Source organism: Vipera ursinii, assembly GCF_947247035.1.
Source record: "Vipera ursinii genome assembly, chromosome: 12".
NCBI lineage: Eukaryota > Metazoa > Chordata > Lepidosauria > Squamata > Viperidae > Vipera > Vipera ursinii.
Window position 1 is genome coordinate 20,521,045 of NC_139525.1, and position 19,994 is coordinate 20,541,038.

The 19,994-nt window shown below is 45.2% G+C and overlaps 1 protein-coding gene across 4 annotated transcripts in view; it reads left to right on the forward strand.

Annotated features, from left to right (window-relative positions):
- The window catches only part of HEPH (hephaestin), a 111,841-nt gene that overhangs the window by 29,093 nt on the left and 62,754 nt on the right, over positions 1-19,994 (forward strand). For all 4 annotated transcript variants that reach the window (XR_014493635.1, XM_083372228.1, XM_083372227.1 and 1 more), the window contains exons 7-8: positions 3,997-4,251; positions 11,765-11,933. Coding sequence is in view for 3 of the 4 variants with exons in the window: in XM_083372228.1 (XP_083228354.1) it covers positions 3,997-4,251; positions 11,765-11,933 (424 nt within the window). In the remaining variant the exon portion in view is untranslated. The remainder of the gene's footprint in view (positions 1-3,996; positions 4,252-11,764; positions 11,934-19,994) is intronic.

Genomic DNA, 19,994 nt, shown 5'->3' on the forward strand with positions numbered 1-19,994 from the left:
TCGAAGAGGCAGAGGAACTAGAGATCAAATTGCCAACAGACGCTGGATCATGGAGAAAGCTAGAGAGTTCCAGAAAAACATCTACTTTTGCTTCATTGACTATGCTAAAGCCTTTGATTGTGTGGATGATAACAAACTGTGGCAAGTCCTTAAAGAGATGGGCGTACCAGACCATCTTATTTGTCTCTTGAGAAACCTATATGTGGGCCAAGAAGCAACAGTGAGAACTGGACACGGAACCACTGATTGGTTCAAAATTGGGAAAGGAGTCCAGCAAGGCTGTATACTGTCACCCTGCCTATTTAACTTATATGCAGAGCACATCATGAGAAAGGCAGGGCTAGATGAATCAAAAGTTGGAATTAAGATTGCTGGAAGAAATATCAACAACCTAAGATATGCAGATGATACCACTCTAATGGCAGAAAGTGAAGAAGAACTAAAGAGCCTCTTGTTGCGGGTGAAGAAGGAGAGTGCAAAAGTTGGGTTGAAAACTTTTGGGTTGGGTTGAAAACATTAAGAAAACCAAGATCATGGCATCTGGCCCTCTCAATTCCTGGCAAATAGATGGGGAAGAAATGTGACAGATTTTATTTTCCTGGGCTCCAAGATCACCGCAGATGGGGACTGTAGCCAAGAAATTAAAAGACCCTTGCTCCTGGGGAGGAAAGCCATGGCAAACCTAGATAGCACACTAAAAAGCAGAGATATCACCCTGTCAACAAAAGTGCATATAGTCAAGGCTATGGTCTTCCCAGTTGCAATGTACGGCAGTGAAAGTTGGACCATAAAAAAGGCTGAGCGCCAAAGAATTGAGGTTTTTGAACTCTGGTGCTGGGGAAGACTCCTGCAAGTCCCTTGGACTGCAAGGCGATCAAACCGGTCAGTCCTAGAGGAGATCAACCCTGACTGCTCTTTAGAAGGCCAGATCCTGAAACTAAAACTCAAATTTGTCTTTTACGTATTGCCCTGTCAACCGCCCTGAGTCTCTTGAGAGAAGGGCGGTATATAAATTAAATAAATAAATAAAATAAATAAATAAATAAAATACTTTGGCCACCTAATGAGAAGGAAGGAGTCACTGGAGAAGAGCCTAATGCTGGGAAAGATTGAGGGCAATAGAAGAAGGGGACGACAGAGAATGAGGTGGCTGGATGGAGTCACTGAAGCAGTGGGCGTGAGCTTAAATGGACTCCAGAAGATGGTGGAGGACAGGAAGGCCTGGAGGAACATTATCCTTAGGGTCGCGATGGGTCGGACACGACTTCGCAGCTAACAACAACAACAACATTCCTTCTGCTGTTGCTTTTTCAAGTTCTACCAAGTCCAAAAACAAATTTACTGGTGAATTCATTCCCATACCTTCAATACAGTATCGAACAAATACTATGAGGGTGGTTTTTTTTGCTTATTGTGGTTGATTCATCAATTATCAATGAAATTTTATTATTGGATCAAACAATTTCTTTAACCACAGTTTTCCTCATTTCTTCACTTATATGATTAACAATATATAATCTTAAAGGGCTTGCCATTGTGATAGAAGATTGCTACCACTGCTCCAGGTTTGGCTAACTTAAATATGCATAGCATAATTAGATTTATTGTTGCTGCTAAAGCTATCCGTTATTACGGATTCACATTTCCCATGGATTGTCTTCTGTCCATGAGAGGGAAACTTGGTAGATTCTAAATTTCATAATTTTAGTTATTCCTTTGTGGCAGGGTATATATGAGAACAAGCTGCAAAGGTCTTTAAAAACATGTTTCTCACATATTTATATTTTTGAATCATAAATATTAAATCTTTTTTCTTTCCAATGATCCAAACTAATGCTTTAGAAATATAATTTCCAGTTTTAGCTACAGTAAACAAGCAAATTACACTAAAGCTAAATTTAACGTTACTTGTTAAAGATATTTACTATATTTCAGAATTAGTATTCTTTCAGTCACAATCTTATTCCTATTCAATTTGGCTGATTTTAAAATGCGATGTAAAATCATAAGCACATAAAAAGAAAACAGCAGAAACAGCTGCAAATTAACTCAACATTTCTATGCTTGACAACATTTCCATTTAATCAAAGTCCTTGCTCTTTCCAAATCTATTTCAGGGTTTACTTTCTATATACACAAACAATGGGAAATGAGTTTCTGGGCTGGTTCAAATTTTTTACACATTCCAAAAATTTCAGGTAATGTATCTGTTCCATATAAATGTAAAAGCATTATAGGCTCTGTATTTGTACAATGGCCGATTATCTCAGTGTGCAGAAACGTGGATAACTACAAACAGAAGTTGTAAGCCCTCTCCTTGACTTCAGAGTCATCCTGGTGAAATAGTCAGCATATAAATTTAATAAATAACTTTTTTTTTCAAATGCCTCTATCAGGAATAGAATTTGAATGAAGTTTCAGAAAAGCAAATGTTCTGTGCGGGTGGTACTAAGCTCCCAAAGATCTAGCATGGGATAAATGAATTCTTCCTAATAAAATCAACTTCCTGCCTTTTTCTAATCATCATTTCTTCCCTACAGCAATTTGAAAAGTAAAACAAAGTGAAACAAACCACTACTCCCTCCATGCAAGGAAAGTTTCCTTGAGTCATACTTGTATATCCTATTTGCAAATAATATCTTACTTACCTAGTTGAGATGGTGTAGTTGGAGAGCAGGGAGGAGTGCAAAATTCCTGCCTTCGCTGCAACATTTGCCTGCCGAGTCTTTTGGCAAGCTCAACAGCCATTCCTATTGGCTTCCAAAAGCCAATAGCATAGCTGACTCAGGAATTCTGGGAGTTGAAGTCCATGAGTCATAAAAGACCAAGCCTGCAAACAGCAGCACAGCTTGTGCAAAAGCTTTTTTTTTTTTTTTGCAAAAAAAAAAAGGTGCCGGAACGCCGTTCTGAGCGTTCTATGAGAAAAAAAGCCCTGATTAAAAGTATTCTTTGAGGAAAGCAGTTGCCTCAGAGTTCTTATTTCTACTGGTATTATCTATCAGAACCATGACATCCCACTTAACAAAAAATATCCAAAAAGTTTATTACTCGGCCATTGTCCTTCTTAGGTCCTACATGTAAAGGAACCTTAGAATATGGGCCTGTCAACTAGCAATGCTTCATTGGTAAAGTAGTATTGTAGTGAATTGATTCCTTGAAGGAAGTTAAGTGTAAAAATGTTAAAGTAATATTAAATTATACTGAAAACATTTGGAAATTCTCAGTGTATGAAGACCTTTGGAAAATATTGTGCTTGGACCCATACAAAGAAGGTGATCATGTATTCCTGGAAAGAAGTTTGTACTTCAGACTATGGCTATGTCTACTTTTTCCCCCTTTGTTTCTTGGTTTTGTTTTGGTGGGCTTTTTAAACATTTTTGTGGGAACGGCCAGAATTTGGTCTCCCAAGAATTTGGTTTTTCACCTTTCAGCCTTTCCGTGCCTTCCTAGTTGGGCCTCTCTGTAGCTTCAGTGCAGAGCACACTCTCCTGGCTGGGAGGGGGGCCTGGCATGTGGGAGGTTTGGGAAACGCTATGATAAAGACTTCACATACATCTTATGCTATCTTGTTTTTGTGTGATCTCATAAGCACCTGAGTATCCAATTATTTCTGTGTATCCTGTTTGTGTGAGACTGATGTAATTTTTGTAATATTGGAGGTGAATAAAAGTTCAGCGGGCAGTGTACTCTCCAGAGTTCTTTTGGAGACGAGGCTGCCCTGCTGGTTCAGGACAACTCTATCGACCCGGGTCTTAATTCTTTTCCCTTCAATTTTGATTATTTTTAAGCATATAGTTTGTCTTATAATAATCTATAGTTTACATTATTGTATATTTGTTATTAACCATTATTAAGAGGCATTGGTTTTTTTTAGGAAAATGTAACTACAATTTTTATTTCTTTTTAAGGAAAGGACCCATGCCAGTCCTGTCCTGTTTTATCCAAGGGTTAACCCAGAACCCCCTCCCCCTGTGACTTTCCTCTTTCTTTCTGCAGCCATTAATGGTTATGTCTTTGGGAACCTCCCTGAGATCACAGTATGTGCCGGAGATCGGGTCTCGTGGCATCTCTTTGGGATGGGCAGTGAGATTGATGTCCACACTGCCTTCTTCCATGGACAGACACTGATCAGCCGAGGACACCGGACTGATGTGGCCTCCCTTTTCCCAGCAACCTTCGTGGCAGCTGAAATGGTCCCTCACAATGTTGGGAAATGGCTGTTGACCTGTGAGGTCTCTGACCACTTGCAAGGTGAGCACCCTCAGTCCTTGGAAGTCACCCACCACAAAGAAGAGCCAAGCTCTTCCCCATTTTGCTTGAGAAGAGAGGGGAGAGCTGAACCAAACTCATAACACATTCTTCTTTCAGGGCCATGCTCTGAATCAGTTGTCTGTGGGATATGGTCAAAGAAGTCAAGATGGCAGCTGTGACACTGCATAGAAGAAGCTGTTCTTTTTATGTGTGGCTTCTATTAGACCATTATCACAGCTGTCATCTCAACTTTTTGATCATATTCAGAGGACATCTTAGTATCTTTGAAGAAGTACTTTATAATCCATGGAAAAAATGGTACTGCAGTTGGGCCTTCTTTTTTTGGCTGAAAGAAATCAGATACCACAGTTGTTCTAGCAATTTATAATATCACACTCTGAACATTTCCTAGATCTAGAACATTTTCTAGATTTTCTAAATCTAATGCTTTTAGGAGAACTCCCTCTTCCCAAAGACAGGAAAAACAACTAAAAATAATTCAAGGGAAACACCACAGAAAGGAAGGAAAGCTAGAATAAATTGCAGCTTCATATGTGATAAGTATGATTTTTGTATGATAAATATTTTAATAAATGAGTGAATATGTGAATACAATGAGAATGTGAATACAAAGGTAGAGAAAATACTTAACAAATATGCCAACGATACCAAATAGTTGGATAGGGCAACTAAAGCCTTACCATTTCAGACAGGTGGCCGTCCAGTCTTTTCTTAAAAACCTCCAGTGATGAAGCACTCATAACCTCTGAAGGCAAGGCGTTCCACTGGTTAATTGTCCTTATTGTTAGGAAGTTTACTCCAGGTTACTTCTCTCCTTGATTAGTTTCCATCTATTGTTTCTTGTCTTACCTACTGGTGCTTTGGAAAATAAATGGACCCCCTCTTTTTTGTTGGCAACCTTTCAATACAACTATCATACCTCCCCTAGTCCTTTTTTTCTCTAGACTGGCCATACCCAAATCCTGCAACCGTTCTTCATATGTTTTAGTCTCCAGGCCTTTAATCATCTTAGTTGCTCTTCTTTGCACTTTTTCCAAATTCTCAACATATTTTTTGTAATGTGGTGACCAAAACTGGATGCAGTATTCCAGGTGTGGTCTTACTAAGGATTTTTAAAACAGTACTAATACTTCATGTGGTTTTAATTCTATGCCTCTGTTTGTACAAGCAAGGATTACATTAGCATTTTTGGCTGAAATATATATATATATATATATATATATATATATATATATATATATATATATATATATATATATATATATATATATATATATAAGCCAAAAATACTAATATATATATGATTATAGAGTAAAATACAAAATACAAAGCAAATAGTAGGGCACAATGGGGAGGGAAAAGGGAAAGGAAAGTGAGGGGGAGAAAGGAAAAAGAGAAAAAAGACATTGACTTCTGACTTCCTCTGTTGCAGTAGAATGAAGTATTAACATCAAGCCTCAACTTTTTACTTTTCCATAATAGTATAACTAGACATTTCTGTAACAACAAATCAATCTAATCAGTAAAACCCAAAATCAAAGTGTCAGTTTTTTCCACCTCAAGCACAAAATCCAATCTCCGTGTAGAAACAAAAGTACTTATATTCTTTAATCAGAACAGTTACTGCTTTTAAGCCAGGTTTCACATAATCTATACTTGTACCTTTGGTTTTTCCTGCCCATGTGTAAAAACTTGATTTTCTCCACATTAAATTTCATTTTGTTGGATAGGGCCTATTGTTTGAGTCTGTCAAGATCTTTTTAGATCCTGAGCTTGTCTTCTGGGGTGCTTGCTATTCCTGCCAACTGTCATGTTTCCGACTTATGGGCTTTTCAAGTGACTCTGAGGCATTGTTTTCCTTAAAAGTCCTTTATTAGCCTAATACACCGGCAAATGCTTGCTCAAAGGAAGCTGGAATCTGAAATCTCCGCCCCTTGTACAACATATTAAAACACAATTCTCCACCTTTCTAATTTAATCGTATTCTCCAATTAATTTAAAGAATCAGTTTCCCTTCTGTTAGAAAACCCGCCAAGGTCTTATCTTCTTTAGTTAGAGATGGCCTTGAAAGTACAATCCTACTCGTCCCCCCTCCCAACCTTAAATTCAGTCTCTTAAAGCAATACACAAGTTTAACATATGAAATGACTACTTCATCATCTCTTGTCAAGCAATAACATTCAATGTTAGCAACGTTGACACCAACTTAGTGTCATCTGCAAATTTGATGAGTTCCCCTTCAATTCCCTCAACTAAATCATTTATGAAGATATTGAAGAATACTGTGCCTAAGACAGAACCTTGTGGCACCCCACTGTTTACTTCTCTCCATGTAGATGTAGTACCATTAAGGATTACCCATTGAGTATGGTTTGTCAGTCAGTTATAAATCCATCTGGTGGTGATATTGTCTAGTAGGGCCGTGAAGGCCCCCCTTGCTCCTGACTGGGGAACTACCACCTCCACCTGGGCAGTCAGCGGGGTGATGGCTCCACTTACCATTGAATATCATCTTCCCCTTCACTGTCGCTCTCATAGAGGATTTCTCCAGGGGGTCCCTTTGCTTGATTTGGGGGGGGGGGGAAGACTCCATGACCTTTTGTGCCACTCATATTTTCTCCTTCATCTTTTTTGGATTCTTTGGCTAGGGTTGGCTCAGAGCCCTGGGCATTGATGCAGGTTGGGGAGCCAGGCAATTTGCTTCCTTCTTGCATCAGAAGCAAGTTACTGCAGGGCAATGCTGAGCCTTTCTGGTGAGGGGGGAGGGGCCCTTCCCCCTTCTGTGCTGGCAAGCGCTTTTCCTGGCTCCGGCAAGGGCGGCTCCATCAGTTTCAGCTCCACTGTGGTGCCAGCTGGTACCAAGCTTGGAGATTGTCAGGGATCCCTCAGGGAAGGCAGTTCTGGTACACCTCTCTGCTTAGCCCATCTCAAAATTGGTAGACCAGCAGATGCTCCGGCCACCCCCTCCCTCTCCTGGCTATCCTGCAAAACTCCCTAATATACTCAGCCACGGTTCAGTTCCCTTGCCTTAAAGAGCAGATGTCGGATTCTGCCCAGCAGGCTTGGGTGATATCCCTGAACCTTGCCCGGAGCCCTTCCAGGAAAGTGTCAGCGTCTCCCAACTCTGGAGCTCCCTCATCATGGAGTGCTACCATCCATTCTGCAGCATCCCCTTCCAGGTTTCCTGCGATCGCGTTCACGTGGGCCATATCATCTGGGAATGCCTCACAAGGAAGGGTCAGCCCCAGTTTGGCTGTGGTCTCAATCTTCCTTTCTCTTCCTAATGTCATTATGCTATAGTCCTCTCGGAAGCCTCCAAGTAGGCTGCACTCATAACTTATGAGAGTTGGTTTAATGTCAACCTTCTGGTAACAAATTCAACATTAAAGAAACTGTACAGTCTTAAGGTGCCATAAGAGATAATTTTTTATTGAATACATGTCCCGGCACTGAAGAAGTAAAATCAACTCGTTTTCCCATGCGAAATTCTGGTTAGTTACCAATAGCTTTTCATAACCCCCACACACCATGTGTTCATATTGGCCAATCACATTCTTTCTGTTTGTTATGGGAACGGTCCACTTCTCTTCCAGACAGCTGCTTTGGATGACCTTGGCTTTCACAGTCAATGGACGGCTTCCTGAAACTCCCATTTCTTTCCCAGACTCCCCCTCCCCCTGTTTTTATGGCAAATTGAGCAGCTACAATGGTTAGGAAGCAATTAGCAATTCAAGCTTGACAGAAGTGCTCAAAACGCAAGACATTCCCCAGGGATGCCTGGCTCCACACACTCGTCCCCTCCTGTGCATGCCTCCAGGGGTGGGGCAGGGGCAGTCCCTCACTGGCCCCATGGATCTAAGGCTGACCACGTTCTGGGCCAGTTTTTGAAAGACCACCCTCATGAACTTCACATGCTCCACTTTGGTTTCAGTGTAGATTAAATGTCAACCAAATACAAGCACCCCCTTATACAGATGCTTATGCAGGACCTCATTAATCAATTGCATAAACATGGCTGGGGCCCCTTGTAGTCTGAAAAGGAGCACTTTAAATTGGAAACAGCCCAGCAGGCAGTTAAAAGCCGTTTTCCACTCATCCCCCTCTCTAATCCTCACTTGCCTCCCGCAAGTCCATTTTAGTAAAGATTTTGCCCTTAGCAAGGTGGGCCAGCATGCCAAAGGCAGGGAGTAAACATTCTCTATGCATAGTGTTTAACCCTCTATAGTCCATACATAGAGGAAGAGTCCCATCCTTTTCCTAGAACAGGACTAGGGCTGCCACCCTGGGTCATGCTGGCTGAATGAAGCCTCAAGCCAGGTTTTTATCAACGAACAACCGGAGTTCTTCCAACTCTCTGAGGATCATCAAATACAGCTTCGGTATTGGCAACTTGACACTGGGCAGGATCTCTTTAGCACAGTCTGTTGGTCTCTGAGGGGGAGTTCATCCGAACTCCTTTCGCTAAATACCTCTTGGAGGTCTCGATATTCTTTGGAGGTGACAAGGAGGTACTTTCCCTGCATAACAGCCCCTACTTCATGTTAGAGGTAATAAGTTTAAGTTTAAGTTTATTGAATTTATATACCGCCCTTTTCCCGTAGGACTCAGGGTGGTTTACAAGGTATTTAAAAACGTCAATACAATACAAAAATTAAAAACAATTAAAAATAATTAAATTTGATCCCTGAAAAGTATAAAACCCCCAATTAAAAACTCTCAGCCTGGGCCGGGAAGCTCAAAGAGCCAGGTCTTCAGGTCCCGGCGGAATGAACGGTTGGGGGCAGTCCTAAGCTCCACGGGCAGCTGGTTCCAAAGGGCAGGTGCACCCACTGAGAAGGCCCTCCCCCTGGGTGTTATCCGCCAGCAGTCTTTTACCGGCGGCACCCTGAGAAGGCCCTCCCTGTGGGAGCGCACAGGACGAAGGAAATTTGATGCCGGCAGCAGGTGTTTCCTCAAATATCCCGGACCCAAGTCATTTAGGGCTTTATAGGTCATCACCAGCACCTTGAATCTCACCCGGAGGGCAACCGGAAGCCAATGCAGCTCGCGGAGTAGAGGTGTTACATGGGAGTATCGGGAAACCCCCATCACAACCAGCTGAAGCCTCCGAGTGGTCCTCAAAGGCAGCCCCATGTAGAGAGCGTTGCAGTAGTCTAACCGGGAGGTCATGAGCGCATGGGTGACAGCGTAGGGCATCTTGGTCCAGATAGGGTTGCAACTGGCACACCAGGCGAACCTGGGCAAAAGCCCCTCTGGTCAAGGCTCCTATGTGATCTTCAAAATTGAGCCGTGAATCCAGGAGGATGCCCACGTTGCGAGCCCTATCAACGGGGGGTGCCCCATCGTTAAAGATGGAATAGTCTGGTTAACCCGAGATGCCGGTATGCACAGCCACTCAGTCTTGGCAGGATTGAGACGAAGCCTGTTTCTCCCCATCCAGACCCGGACCGCCTCCAGGCAACAGGACATCACGGCGAGGGCATCACTGGGTTGGTTCGGGGTGGAGAAAAAAAGTTGGGTATCATCAGCATACTGATGATACCCCACCCCGAAACTACGAATGATCTCACCCAGCGGCTTCATGTAGATGTTGAGAGAGAACCGACCCCTGAGGAACTCCACAAACGAGAGGCCTCGGGGCGGATCTCTGCCCTCCCGTCAACACCAACTCTGAGCGGCCCAGGAGATAGGAGGAGAACCACCATAAAACGGTGCTTCCCACTCCCAAACCCCTGAGACGCCGCAGTAGGATACCATGGTCGATAGTATCAAAAGCCGCTGAGAGATCTAATAGGACAAGGACAGAGGAACAACCCCTGTCCCGAGCCCGCCAGAGATCATTCATCAGCGCGACCAATGCCGTCTCCGTGCTGTGCCCGGGCCTGAAACCTGATTGGTACGGGTCTAGATAATCAGTTTCCTCCAGGAACAGAGGAAGCTGATGCGCCACCACACTCTCAACAACCTTCGCCAAAAAGCGAAGGTTGGAGACCGGATGATAGTTATTTAAAACAGCCGGGTCCAGGGCAGGCTTCTTGAGGAGGGGTCTCACCACCGCCTTCTTCAAGGCGGCGGGGAAGATACCCTCCTTCAAAGAAGCAGTTATTACTGCCTGGAACCAGCCTCGTGTCTCCTCCCAGGCCACATAAACCAGCCAGGAGTAGCATGGGTCCAACAAACAGGTGGTGGAGCTCAGCCTCCCCATAATCCTGTCCACATCATCAGGGGAAACAGGATCGAACTCAGTCCAGATAACATGCTCAAGACCGTCCGATTCCTCCACATCAGACTCCGCCCAGTCAGAGTCCAAGCCGGCCCGGATCTGAGCGATTTTGTCCATCAGATGATGACTAAACTCTTCGGCCCGTCCCTGTAAGGGATCCTCCCTCACCTCCTGGTTAAGAAGGGAGCGAGTCACCCTAAACAGGGTGGCCAGGTGATTATCTGCGGACGCGATGAGGGCAGCGAAGTAATTAGCCTTCGCTGTCCTCATCGCCGCAAGATAAGACCTTATAAAGGTTCTTAGCTGCAATCGGTCAGATTCGGATCGGCTGGACCTCCAACCGCTCTCTAGACCCCGTCTCCGACACTTCATCTCCCGGAGCTCCATAAAAAACCATGGAGCCCAACGGGATCTGCGCCGAGTCAGGGGTCGCAAGGGTACAACATGGTCAAGTGCCTCAGTGGCCGCCCTTTCCCAGGCATCCACCAAGGCATCGGCCGGGTTGTGAGTGAGGGCAATGGGTATAGATCCAAGCGCCATCTGGAACCGTTCTGGATCCATTAGGCGCCTGGGGCGGAACCACCTGGTCGGTTCCGCAGCCCAGCAGCGAGGGGTGGCATAATGGAAGACCATTCGCAGGAGATGATGATCGGACCATGATAAGGGAACAATAGCTGGCAAACCCCCTCCCAGATCATCCAACCACTGCCCAGATAAAAACACCAGGTCGAGAGTGTGACCCCCCACATGAGTCGGGCCCTGAATTACTTGGGTCAGGTCCATGGCCATCATGGAAGCCATGAACTCCCGAGCTAACTCCGACGACCCTCCCAGGCAAGGAGGGTCCCAATGTCTATTGGAGAATCAAAGAGATCACTTAATGACTTTCTGATTAATCTATCATATCAATATTGGATTTCTGAGTTGAACACTTAAATTCCAAAGCTGCTCTGTTTGTACAACTCTCTAATGTGGAGATAGATCATCATGTTCCTTGCATCTGGAAAACTGAACAACCTAATTTAATTTATTTAATGTAGGAATGACCCAGCTGACTCTGGGTGGTGTACAGTACAAATAATAGCATAAAAAGAGTGTGATAATTATAAAAGAACTCATGACGGATCTGGTCAACCACATCAACAATCAGCTAACCCCACTTATAAAAATTATTTTTCTGTATCCGCTGAACCACCCTCTTTTCTTCTCCACAAATTGACAGAGTAGACACTGAGTCTGTCTCTCATGATCTCTTCTTGGCCTCCACAGCGGGAATGGAAGCTCTCTATGAAGTCAAGCATTGCTCCTATCAGGATACAGGATCTGCCCTGAAAGGGAAACTACGGCAATACTACATAGCAGCCAAGGAAGTGCGGTGGAATTATGGCCCTTCCGGATTAGACCCAAGTACTGGGAAAAGCCTGCGTGAGCCAAACAGGTATGTCCCTTTGATCCAAGGTTTCAAATGTCGTTTCCAAAGCCTACATGCTTTAGCCAGGTATGCATCTGCAGTGATGCAAGAAGTATCATGGAAAAATGGATTTTTCAACTGTTGACTGTACTTTTGTAATAAAAGAATGGGCTGATTAACTAAATTCGCTGCCTGAGTTGGGATGCAGATGGTTTCAATGAATGTTGAACAATGATAACTTACCAGAAAGGCAGATGAGCTAAAGTTGGCTTTAAAGAGAGCATTACCTAGCCCAGCCACTATTGACAGTCCCATCTACAGTATTAGTTTTTGATGCACGTTGAGACTGTCACATGACAGTGTCTTCCGAACAGGCTTTTCAATATTTCTGCATAAATATGACTTAAAATGTGATATGTGATCCACGCAAGTCCTAAAACTAGGTAAAGAGAATCCAAGAAACAAATACTTGTTCATTGATTGATTTAAAAAAAACCACAACTACATACTTGTGTGTATTGTGAAACCCCTGAGGAACCACAGAGAAGATATTGAAGGAGGATTCACAGAACAAAAATTAATCCTGGGAAATGAAGGAAATGCTGGAAAGAAACTGAAACTGTCTGTACCTTAACTCTCCTTGATCAAAGTGGAAGGCAGAGCAAATGCCATCAGGCTTCCAGGATTGATGTCAGCCCTTCAAAGGTCAGAAATCAGCTTCTTCAAGAATGCCTGGAACTATTGAATTTAGCTTTGATCACAGAATCTTGTAAGCCTGGTGGTCTTTTCCATTCCTTTCCTCTTAGGCCAGGGGTCGGCAACCTCAAACAGTGAAAGAGCCACTCAGAACCGGTTTCCTCAAAAAAACCCACAAAACCCTGGGGAGCCGCAAAATGTGTGCGCACATGCACAGAACAGCGGGCTTGATTGAAGAGTAGAGCTGGCCTAAGGCGAGACATGCACCTGCCCTGCCCCCATCCAACTCTGGTCCTCCCCTTGGAAAAGACTGCTCCGAGGGAGCAGAGGAAGAGGCCGACGGGAAGAAGGAGCTGCTGCAGCAAATCTTCCGAGGCTGCTGCTCGGACTTGCCTATCTCAGCTTGCTGCGGGATTTGGGGGTTTTTGTGGGATTTTTGCATGCAGTTTACTTGGGGGGGAGGAGGAGGAAGAAGGGCAGAGCAGTGAGGGGAATAGGGCAGAGAAAGAGAGAACAAAAGGCAGGCGAGGAGGGCTCCTCCCTCCCTCTCCAAGGCAAGCTGCCCTCCTCTCCATCCTGCTCCCCCTCTCCCAAAGAGTTTGGCTGGCAGTTTGTCAAGCACTGTTCTTCCTCCTCCCCCTCCCCATTCCGGCTTGAGCACAGAGTTTGTGCCAGATGAAACGGGGCGCTTCCCCCCCACCTGCTGTTTCTCTTCCTCTCTTCTGCTTTCATTGTTTAAGTTTGCCTGCTCGGCTTCTCTCCAGCCATCCAGTCGCACGGTTCCTCCCTCCTGCAAGCCTAAAGCTTGCCAGCCCTCTCTTTTTCCTGCAATTCCCTCATCGTCATAAAAAATAATGAAAGGCATGAGAGACGGCAGCAGCGTTTTCGCAGGAGGGGAGCCCGAGGATGGCACAGCAGGTGGAAAAAGGGCTGCTGCCGACTCGCCCAAATCCCTCCCCACACCACTCTTTCGCAGCAGGGCCATCCAGCCCTTTTCCCACCTGCTGCAACTTTGTTCAACTCCCCTCCTCCAAACACACCACTGCCGTCTCTCCTGCCTCTCTTTCCACCCCACTCTTTCATGGCAGGGCCATTCGGCCGTTTTCCACCTGCTGCAACTACGTTGGGCTCCCCTCTTCCAAACACACCACTGCAGTCTCACCCGACTCTCTTTCCACCCCACTCTTTCGCGGCAGGGCCGTTCGGCCATTTTTCCGTCTGCTGCACCTTCCTCAGGCTCCCCTCTTCAAAACACACCGCTGCCATCTCACCCGACTCTCTTTCCACCCCACTCTTTTGCGGCAGGGCCGTTCGGGCGTTTTTCCATGTGCTGTGCCTTCCTCAGGCTCCCCTCCTCCAAGCACACCACTGCCATCTCGCCCGACTCTCTTTCCACCCCACTCTTGCGCGGCAGGGGCATTCAGGCATTTTTCCACCTGCTGCAACTTCGTTGGGCTCCACTGTTTTGCCCAGTGAGGATAGGAGAGAGTCGGGTGAGACGGCAGCGGTGTGTTTGGAGGAGGGGAGACCAACGAAGTTGCAGCAGGTGGAAAAACGCCCGAACGGCCCTGCCGCGAAAGAGTGGGGTGGAAAGAGAGTCGGGCGAGACGGCAGTGGTGTGTTTGGAAGAGGGGAGCCCAACGAAGTTGCAGCAGGTGGAAAAACACCTGAACGGCCCTGCCGCAAAAGAGTGGGGTAGCAAGAGAGTCGGGTGAGACTGCAGTGGTGTGTTTGGAAGAGGGGAGCCCAACGAAGTTGCAGCAGGTGGAAAAACGCCCAAACGGCCCTGCCGCAAAAGAGTGGGGTAGCAAGAGAGTCGGGTGAGACAGCAGCAGTGTGTTTGGAGGAGGGAAGCCCAACGAAGTTGCAGCAGGTGGAAAAACACCTGAACGGCCCTGCCGCAAAAGAGTGGGGTGGAAAGAGAGTCGGGTGAGACTGCAGTGGTGTGTTTGGAAGAGGGGAGCCCAACGAAGTTGCAGCAGGTGGAAAAATGTCCGAAAGACCCTGTCATGAAAGAGTGGGGTGGAAAGAGAGTCGGGCGAGACGGCAGCGGTGTGTTTGGAGGAGGGGAGCCTGAGGAAGGCACAGCACACGGAAAAATGGGCGAACAGCCCTGCCGCGAAAGAGTGGGGTGGAAAGAGAGTCGGGCGAGATGGCAGCGGTGTGTTTGGAAGAGGGGAGCCTGAGGAAGGTGCAGCAGGTGGAAAAACGGGCAAACGGCCCTGCCGCGAAAGAGTGGGGTGGAAAGAGAATCGGGTGAGACGGCAGTGGTGTGTTCGGAGGAGGGGAGCCCAAGGAAGACGCAGCAGATGGAAAATTGGCCCACTCGCCTTTCCAGCAGTTCTCCAGTGTCTTCCTCCGCTGCTGCCATGTGGAGTCCGAAGAAGAAAGGAGGTTTGTGGGCAGTCCCATAAACCAAAGAAGTTCAACCAATCAATTCAAACTTCACGAGTTTTTTTTTCGTGAGAAGTTTGAATTGATTGATTGAACTTTTTTAGTCCCACTTTTTTTGGGGGGGACTGCACATGCCGGAGGACTGGGAGCCGCAGGAGATGGCTGAAAGAGCCGCATGCGGCTCCAGAGCAGCGGGTTGCCGACCCGTGTCTTATGCCAAAGAGTTTAAGGGAGGGAAATCTTGAGCTTCTTCCTCACACTTCATTTCCCCAGCATAATTCATCTGTATGATTCTCTAAACATTCTCTATCTAGCAAAAATCCAATCTCACATTGTTTTGCCCAGACAATTAAAGCCTGCATTTCCTATTCAGCGCTCAATGGACTTGTACAGTGTGTTATCCATCTGAGTATTGATGCTATTTCTCTCTAAACCAAGGATGATCTCCTCCAGTGGCTTTATGTAGTTGTTAAAGAGCAAGGGGTGAGGAGAGAATTTTGCAGCAACCACATAAAAGGAGCCATGGATTCAACTCCTTGTCCCTTTCCACAACTGACTGGTTCCACCCATTCAGGAAGTAATGGGATAGTTGTAAAACATTGTCCCAATTCCCATCCCTTGGATTTGCGCGCACGTTTGTGTGTGTGTGTGTGTGTGTGTGTGTGTGTGTGTCACTGGATGGAATAAGAAAAACTAAAACAGTTTTTATTGCTAAAAGATCAAGCTTTCATTGGCTAACTGCCAATGTCGTCAGGATGGAACGCTGGGGTAGAGAGATCGCGTTTATACTGTTGGTGTCTGCACTCTGCTCATGGAGCGCGTCACCGGTCTATTTGTTGAGGTCAGCCGTATTTCTTTGAGTTGTCACACATCTGTTTTGGGGGGATGTAGTTGTCTCTGGGTATCTGTTGTTAAAAGTGAATTGTTTATAGCTCCATGTGTTGTAGCCATAACTCTAGTCATTGCCCGTGTTCTCATACCAGAGGTCCTAAATGGTTGTTGCTCTTCTTCCCTGTGTTCTACAATGCAGGGTGGTTGTGTGTTGTTGCAATCTTGATTTTGATACAAAGAGGCACTCTGTGAATGCTTGCGCTGTTTGTCTTCATATCGCGCATGTCGTTCCTCTTCCCAATTCCTTAGTGCCTGGTATGCAGGGGGGAGGTCTATGTGCCGGTTGATAGAGGAGTAGTTTGAAAACCAAGCTTCCTTAAACAAGCGGCCGCCTTTAGTGTTGTCACTGGCAATTGCCTCGGTCCCTGTTAGATTAAAGACATGGTTGTGTGTAGCCATGTGTGCCCACACCTGTGAATGTTGTTCTTGTCTTCTAATAGCGAGCTTGTGTTCATGCTAGTACTCAGTCATTTTGCCGTCTCCCCAATGTAATTTCAAACTTGGGGCGATACGTGGACATCACCCGGGTCTCTGACTGTTGCAGGACTGCCTCTGCAATGACACCAGAGATGGGGGACCCAATAGGGGTATCCTTCACCTGTTCATAAATGGTGTCTTGAAACGTAAAAAAACGTTTTCAGGCATAGGGACGTAAGCTGAAGCAGATCTTCATTGCTAAGTGAATCTTGATGCTGCCCCGCTCCCTGTTATTGCAAGCGGTCCCCAATTACAGCAAGTGCTAAGTCTTGTGGAATTGAGGTGAATAGGGAGGTGACATCATAGGAAATCATGATCTCCCCCTCCTCTATGCTGACGGATCTAATTTTCTCTAAAAATTCACAGTGGTGTCATTGTTCATTACTAGATATCTTAACCTGCCATATAGCCATTTGGCCAGCCCCGAGGTTGGAGTTCCCCTAAATGACACAATGGGTCTTAGGGGAGCTCCTTCCTTATGGATCTTGGGGAGTCCATAAAATCTGGCAGTGGGCGCGTCTTTGGGGTGCATAGTTCTTAAAGCCTCCTCCCCTATTTTCCCTTGCTGTTTTAATCTATCCAGTACCTTGGAAATTTGGTTCCTGAGGGTTGTCATAGGGTCTTTTTTGACAGTCCAATAGGCGCTGGTGTCATTGAGCAGTGTGAGGGCTTTGTGGATATAATCAGGTCGGTCCATTACGACCATTGCTCTGTCTTTGTCAGCTGAGAGGATGACGATGGATGTGTCATCCTGTAATTGCTTTACGGCTTCTTTTTCAGTAACTGATAATGTTTGACAGCGTCTATGAGTCATAAGTAGGCTTGTGACATGGTGCCTGATAGAGCTATGGCTACAACACATGGAACTATCAGCAATTCACTTTTAACAACAGATACCCAGAGACAACTACATCCCCCAAAAACGGATGCGCGACAACTCAAAGAAACACCGTCGCCCCAAATATGGGCCAAATCTTTTTGCCTGTATCAGCCCAAACTCAGTCTCCCTTATATGTACATGTGTGTGTTTGTGTGTTTGCGTGTTTATGTGTATTTGAAATCAGTAAAAATAAAAATGATGAGCTCCGGCATATAAGAAAAAATTCTTCTTTATTGCTGAGCTTTCGTCAACAAGCTGTTGACATCATCAGAGCAAGGGCTGAACGATAAGGGAGTCAGTACATACACTTATATGGTAATAATAACGGTCAAATTGTGGAATGTGGGAGTGGCCAACTCGTGACATGCTCGCTCGTGTATAATCACAGTGGTTCCGGCTTTGTTGGAAAAGCCGGTCTCTGGTTGATTTTTAAAAGTCGTGCCTAGCAGCTGCTTGGCACGTATCAGCTCTTAGGTGCGTAAACCTCGTCGCGCTGCGTGCAGTCATGCGCTGGCTGACAGGCTCTTCGTTCGAAGTAGAGTCAAGGTTGTCTCATTCCCTCGCGTGCGGTCATCGCAGGCTTGATTCTGCTGTGGAAGGGAGCAGATGTCCTCGTGGAGTGTTTAAGTGATTCGCTCTCCTTTGTGTTTCTTTACCTGGTTGCTGTAAGATCGGTTCTGTTGTGTGATTTGGTTTGTTGGATCTTAAAACTCTTTTAGTGTGTGGTTGTTGTGTGTGTCTGTCTTGTTTTGCACAGTTGTTTGGTGTGTTTGAATGAAGGTAAGTGTTATGGTTGTCAGTTGTGAGTGATTTTGTGGGATGTTTGATCTGGTTTGTTATTTTTTGTTTTATTGTGCATGGTGGGACAGATTTCAGTTTTGATCATGGTCTCAACACTCTTTTGTTGTTTGGGTGTTGTGTTTGTTTTGTTGTGTGGTTATTTAGTGAAGTTGCAAGATTTGTGTCTTGGGTGTTGTGGTCAAAAGTGGTGTTGTCTTTATGTGTAGAAGTGTCAGATGGTGTGTTGGTTATGCAAGCTATCATTGTTGTGTTTAGAATTCTGTCTGTTCTTTAGTTCAATTGGAATGGATTGTGTTGCAATAATTTCACCTGTTGTGTTGATATGGTGTTTGACAGGTGGGTGGAGTAGTGTGTTTGTGTCTTTGTTGGTTGTATTTGAGCGTTTGGATGTTTTGTGTTGTTGTAAATGCCTTCTCAGCGTTTGATATGGTGGTAATAATTCGATACTGTATGTCTATTAATTGAGTTATTATCTTTCAAGCCTCTTTCAATAGATGGCCACCTTTAGTGGGGTCTTGAGAGATGACTATTGCTCCTTTGAAATCAAAGGTATGGCCATATTCAACTATATGGGCCCAGACTTGGGACCGTTGTTCCTGTCTTTTAACTGCTAGAATATGTTCATGTATCCTGGTTTTTAGTCTTTTAGATGTTTCTCCAATATAATTGCAACAGCATTTGTTGCAGTTGATTTTGTAGGCAATAGATGATAAATTAGGGACGCGATGGCTCAGTGGGTTAGGACGCTAAGCTCGTCAATCAGAAGGTCGGCAGTTTGGCGGGTCGAATCCTGAGTGCCGCGTAACAGAGTGAGCACCTGTTACTCATCCCAGCTTCTGCCAACCTAGCAGTTCGAAAGCACGTAAAAATGCAAGTAGAAAAATAGGGACCACTACGGTGGGAAGGTAACAGCGTTACGTGCGCCTTTGGCAACTAGTCATGCTGGCCACATGACCACAGAGACGTCCTCGGACAAGCGCTGGCTCTTCGGCTTTGAAACGGAGATGAGCACCGGCCCCTAGAGTTGGAAACGACTAGCACGCATGTGCGGGGGAACCTTTACCTTTACCTTTATAGAGAGAGAGAGTGAGAGAGAGAGGGGGGAGGGGGGGTTAAGAAAAACAGCCAAGGGACCTTCAAGGATGAGAGCTGCAAGAATGGCTCGTGCCAACTGAGAGGAGCATCTTTCCTCTCTCTGGGATTAACAGAAAATGTCAGGAATTGAATCTGAACTCTGTTGAATGCAAAACAGGTGTCCTCTCACAGCTACTAGATGGCCCACCCATTCACTGCTTCCAATCCTGCTAGACCAGGAAATCTCAGCTTGGTCCTTAGAACATTTCTTTCCCAGCTCAGTCCTGGAGAAAGAGCCAAAAAGGGAGCCTCAGTGTTGACATTTCCCTGCAGGTGTTCAGTTTTTAGTTCAACTGGGCTTTGCCATAACCAGCCAAGTTTTCCAAAGTAACCACAGGGAAGCTCAGAGATGTCACAGGGAAAGCTATGGAGGCTACTCACAACCTACTCCAGATGCTAAAAGATGTTGGGTCTGCCCATGTATCAATTTGCACTTGGTTGTACAAACTCTGCAAACTAAAAGATAAAATAAAAACACTGGTGAGGATTAGAATTTAGTGTATCTAATGTGAAGTGCTAAAAATGAAACTAATTACTCTGTTGAAGGATTGTTTTTCTTTCACTAGCATGATTATGTGGAATATAAAAATGTCAGGGATATTTCTTCATTGTTAAGATTAAACCACCCTCTCAAGAGCAACAAAAAGGGTTGATTTGCCAAAGCTGTTTGCACACTTCAAAGTGAAACTCACTACGGTTCTTTATAGTCAGAATTAAATACTCCATAACAAATTCGCCTTTTAAAAGCTCTGAGATTTAAGAAATGTTGTGGCTGCTGGCTAATGCAAGAAGTTATTGTGGGCTTGTTTGTGTTC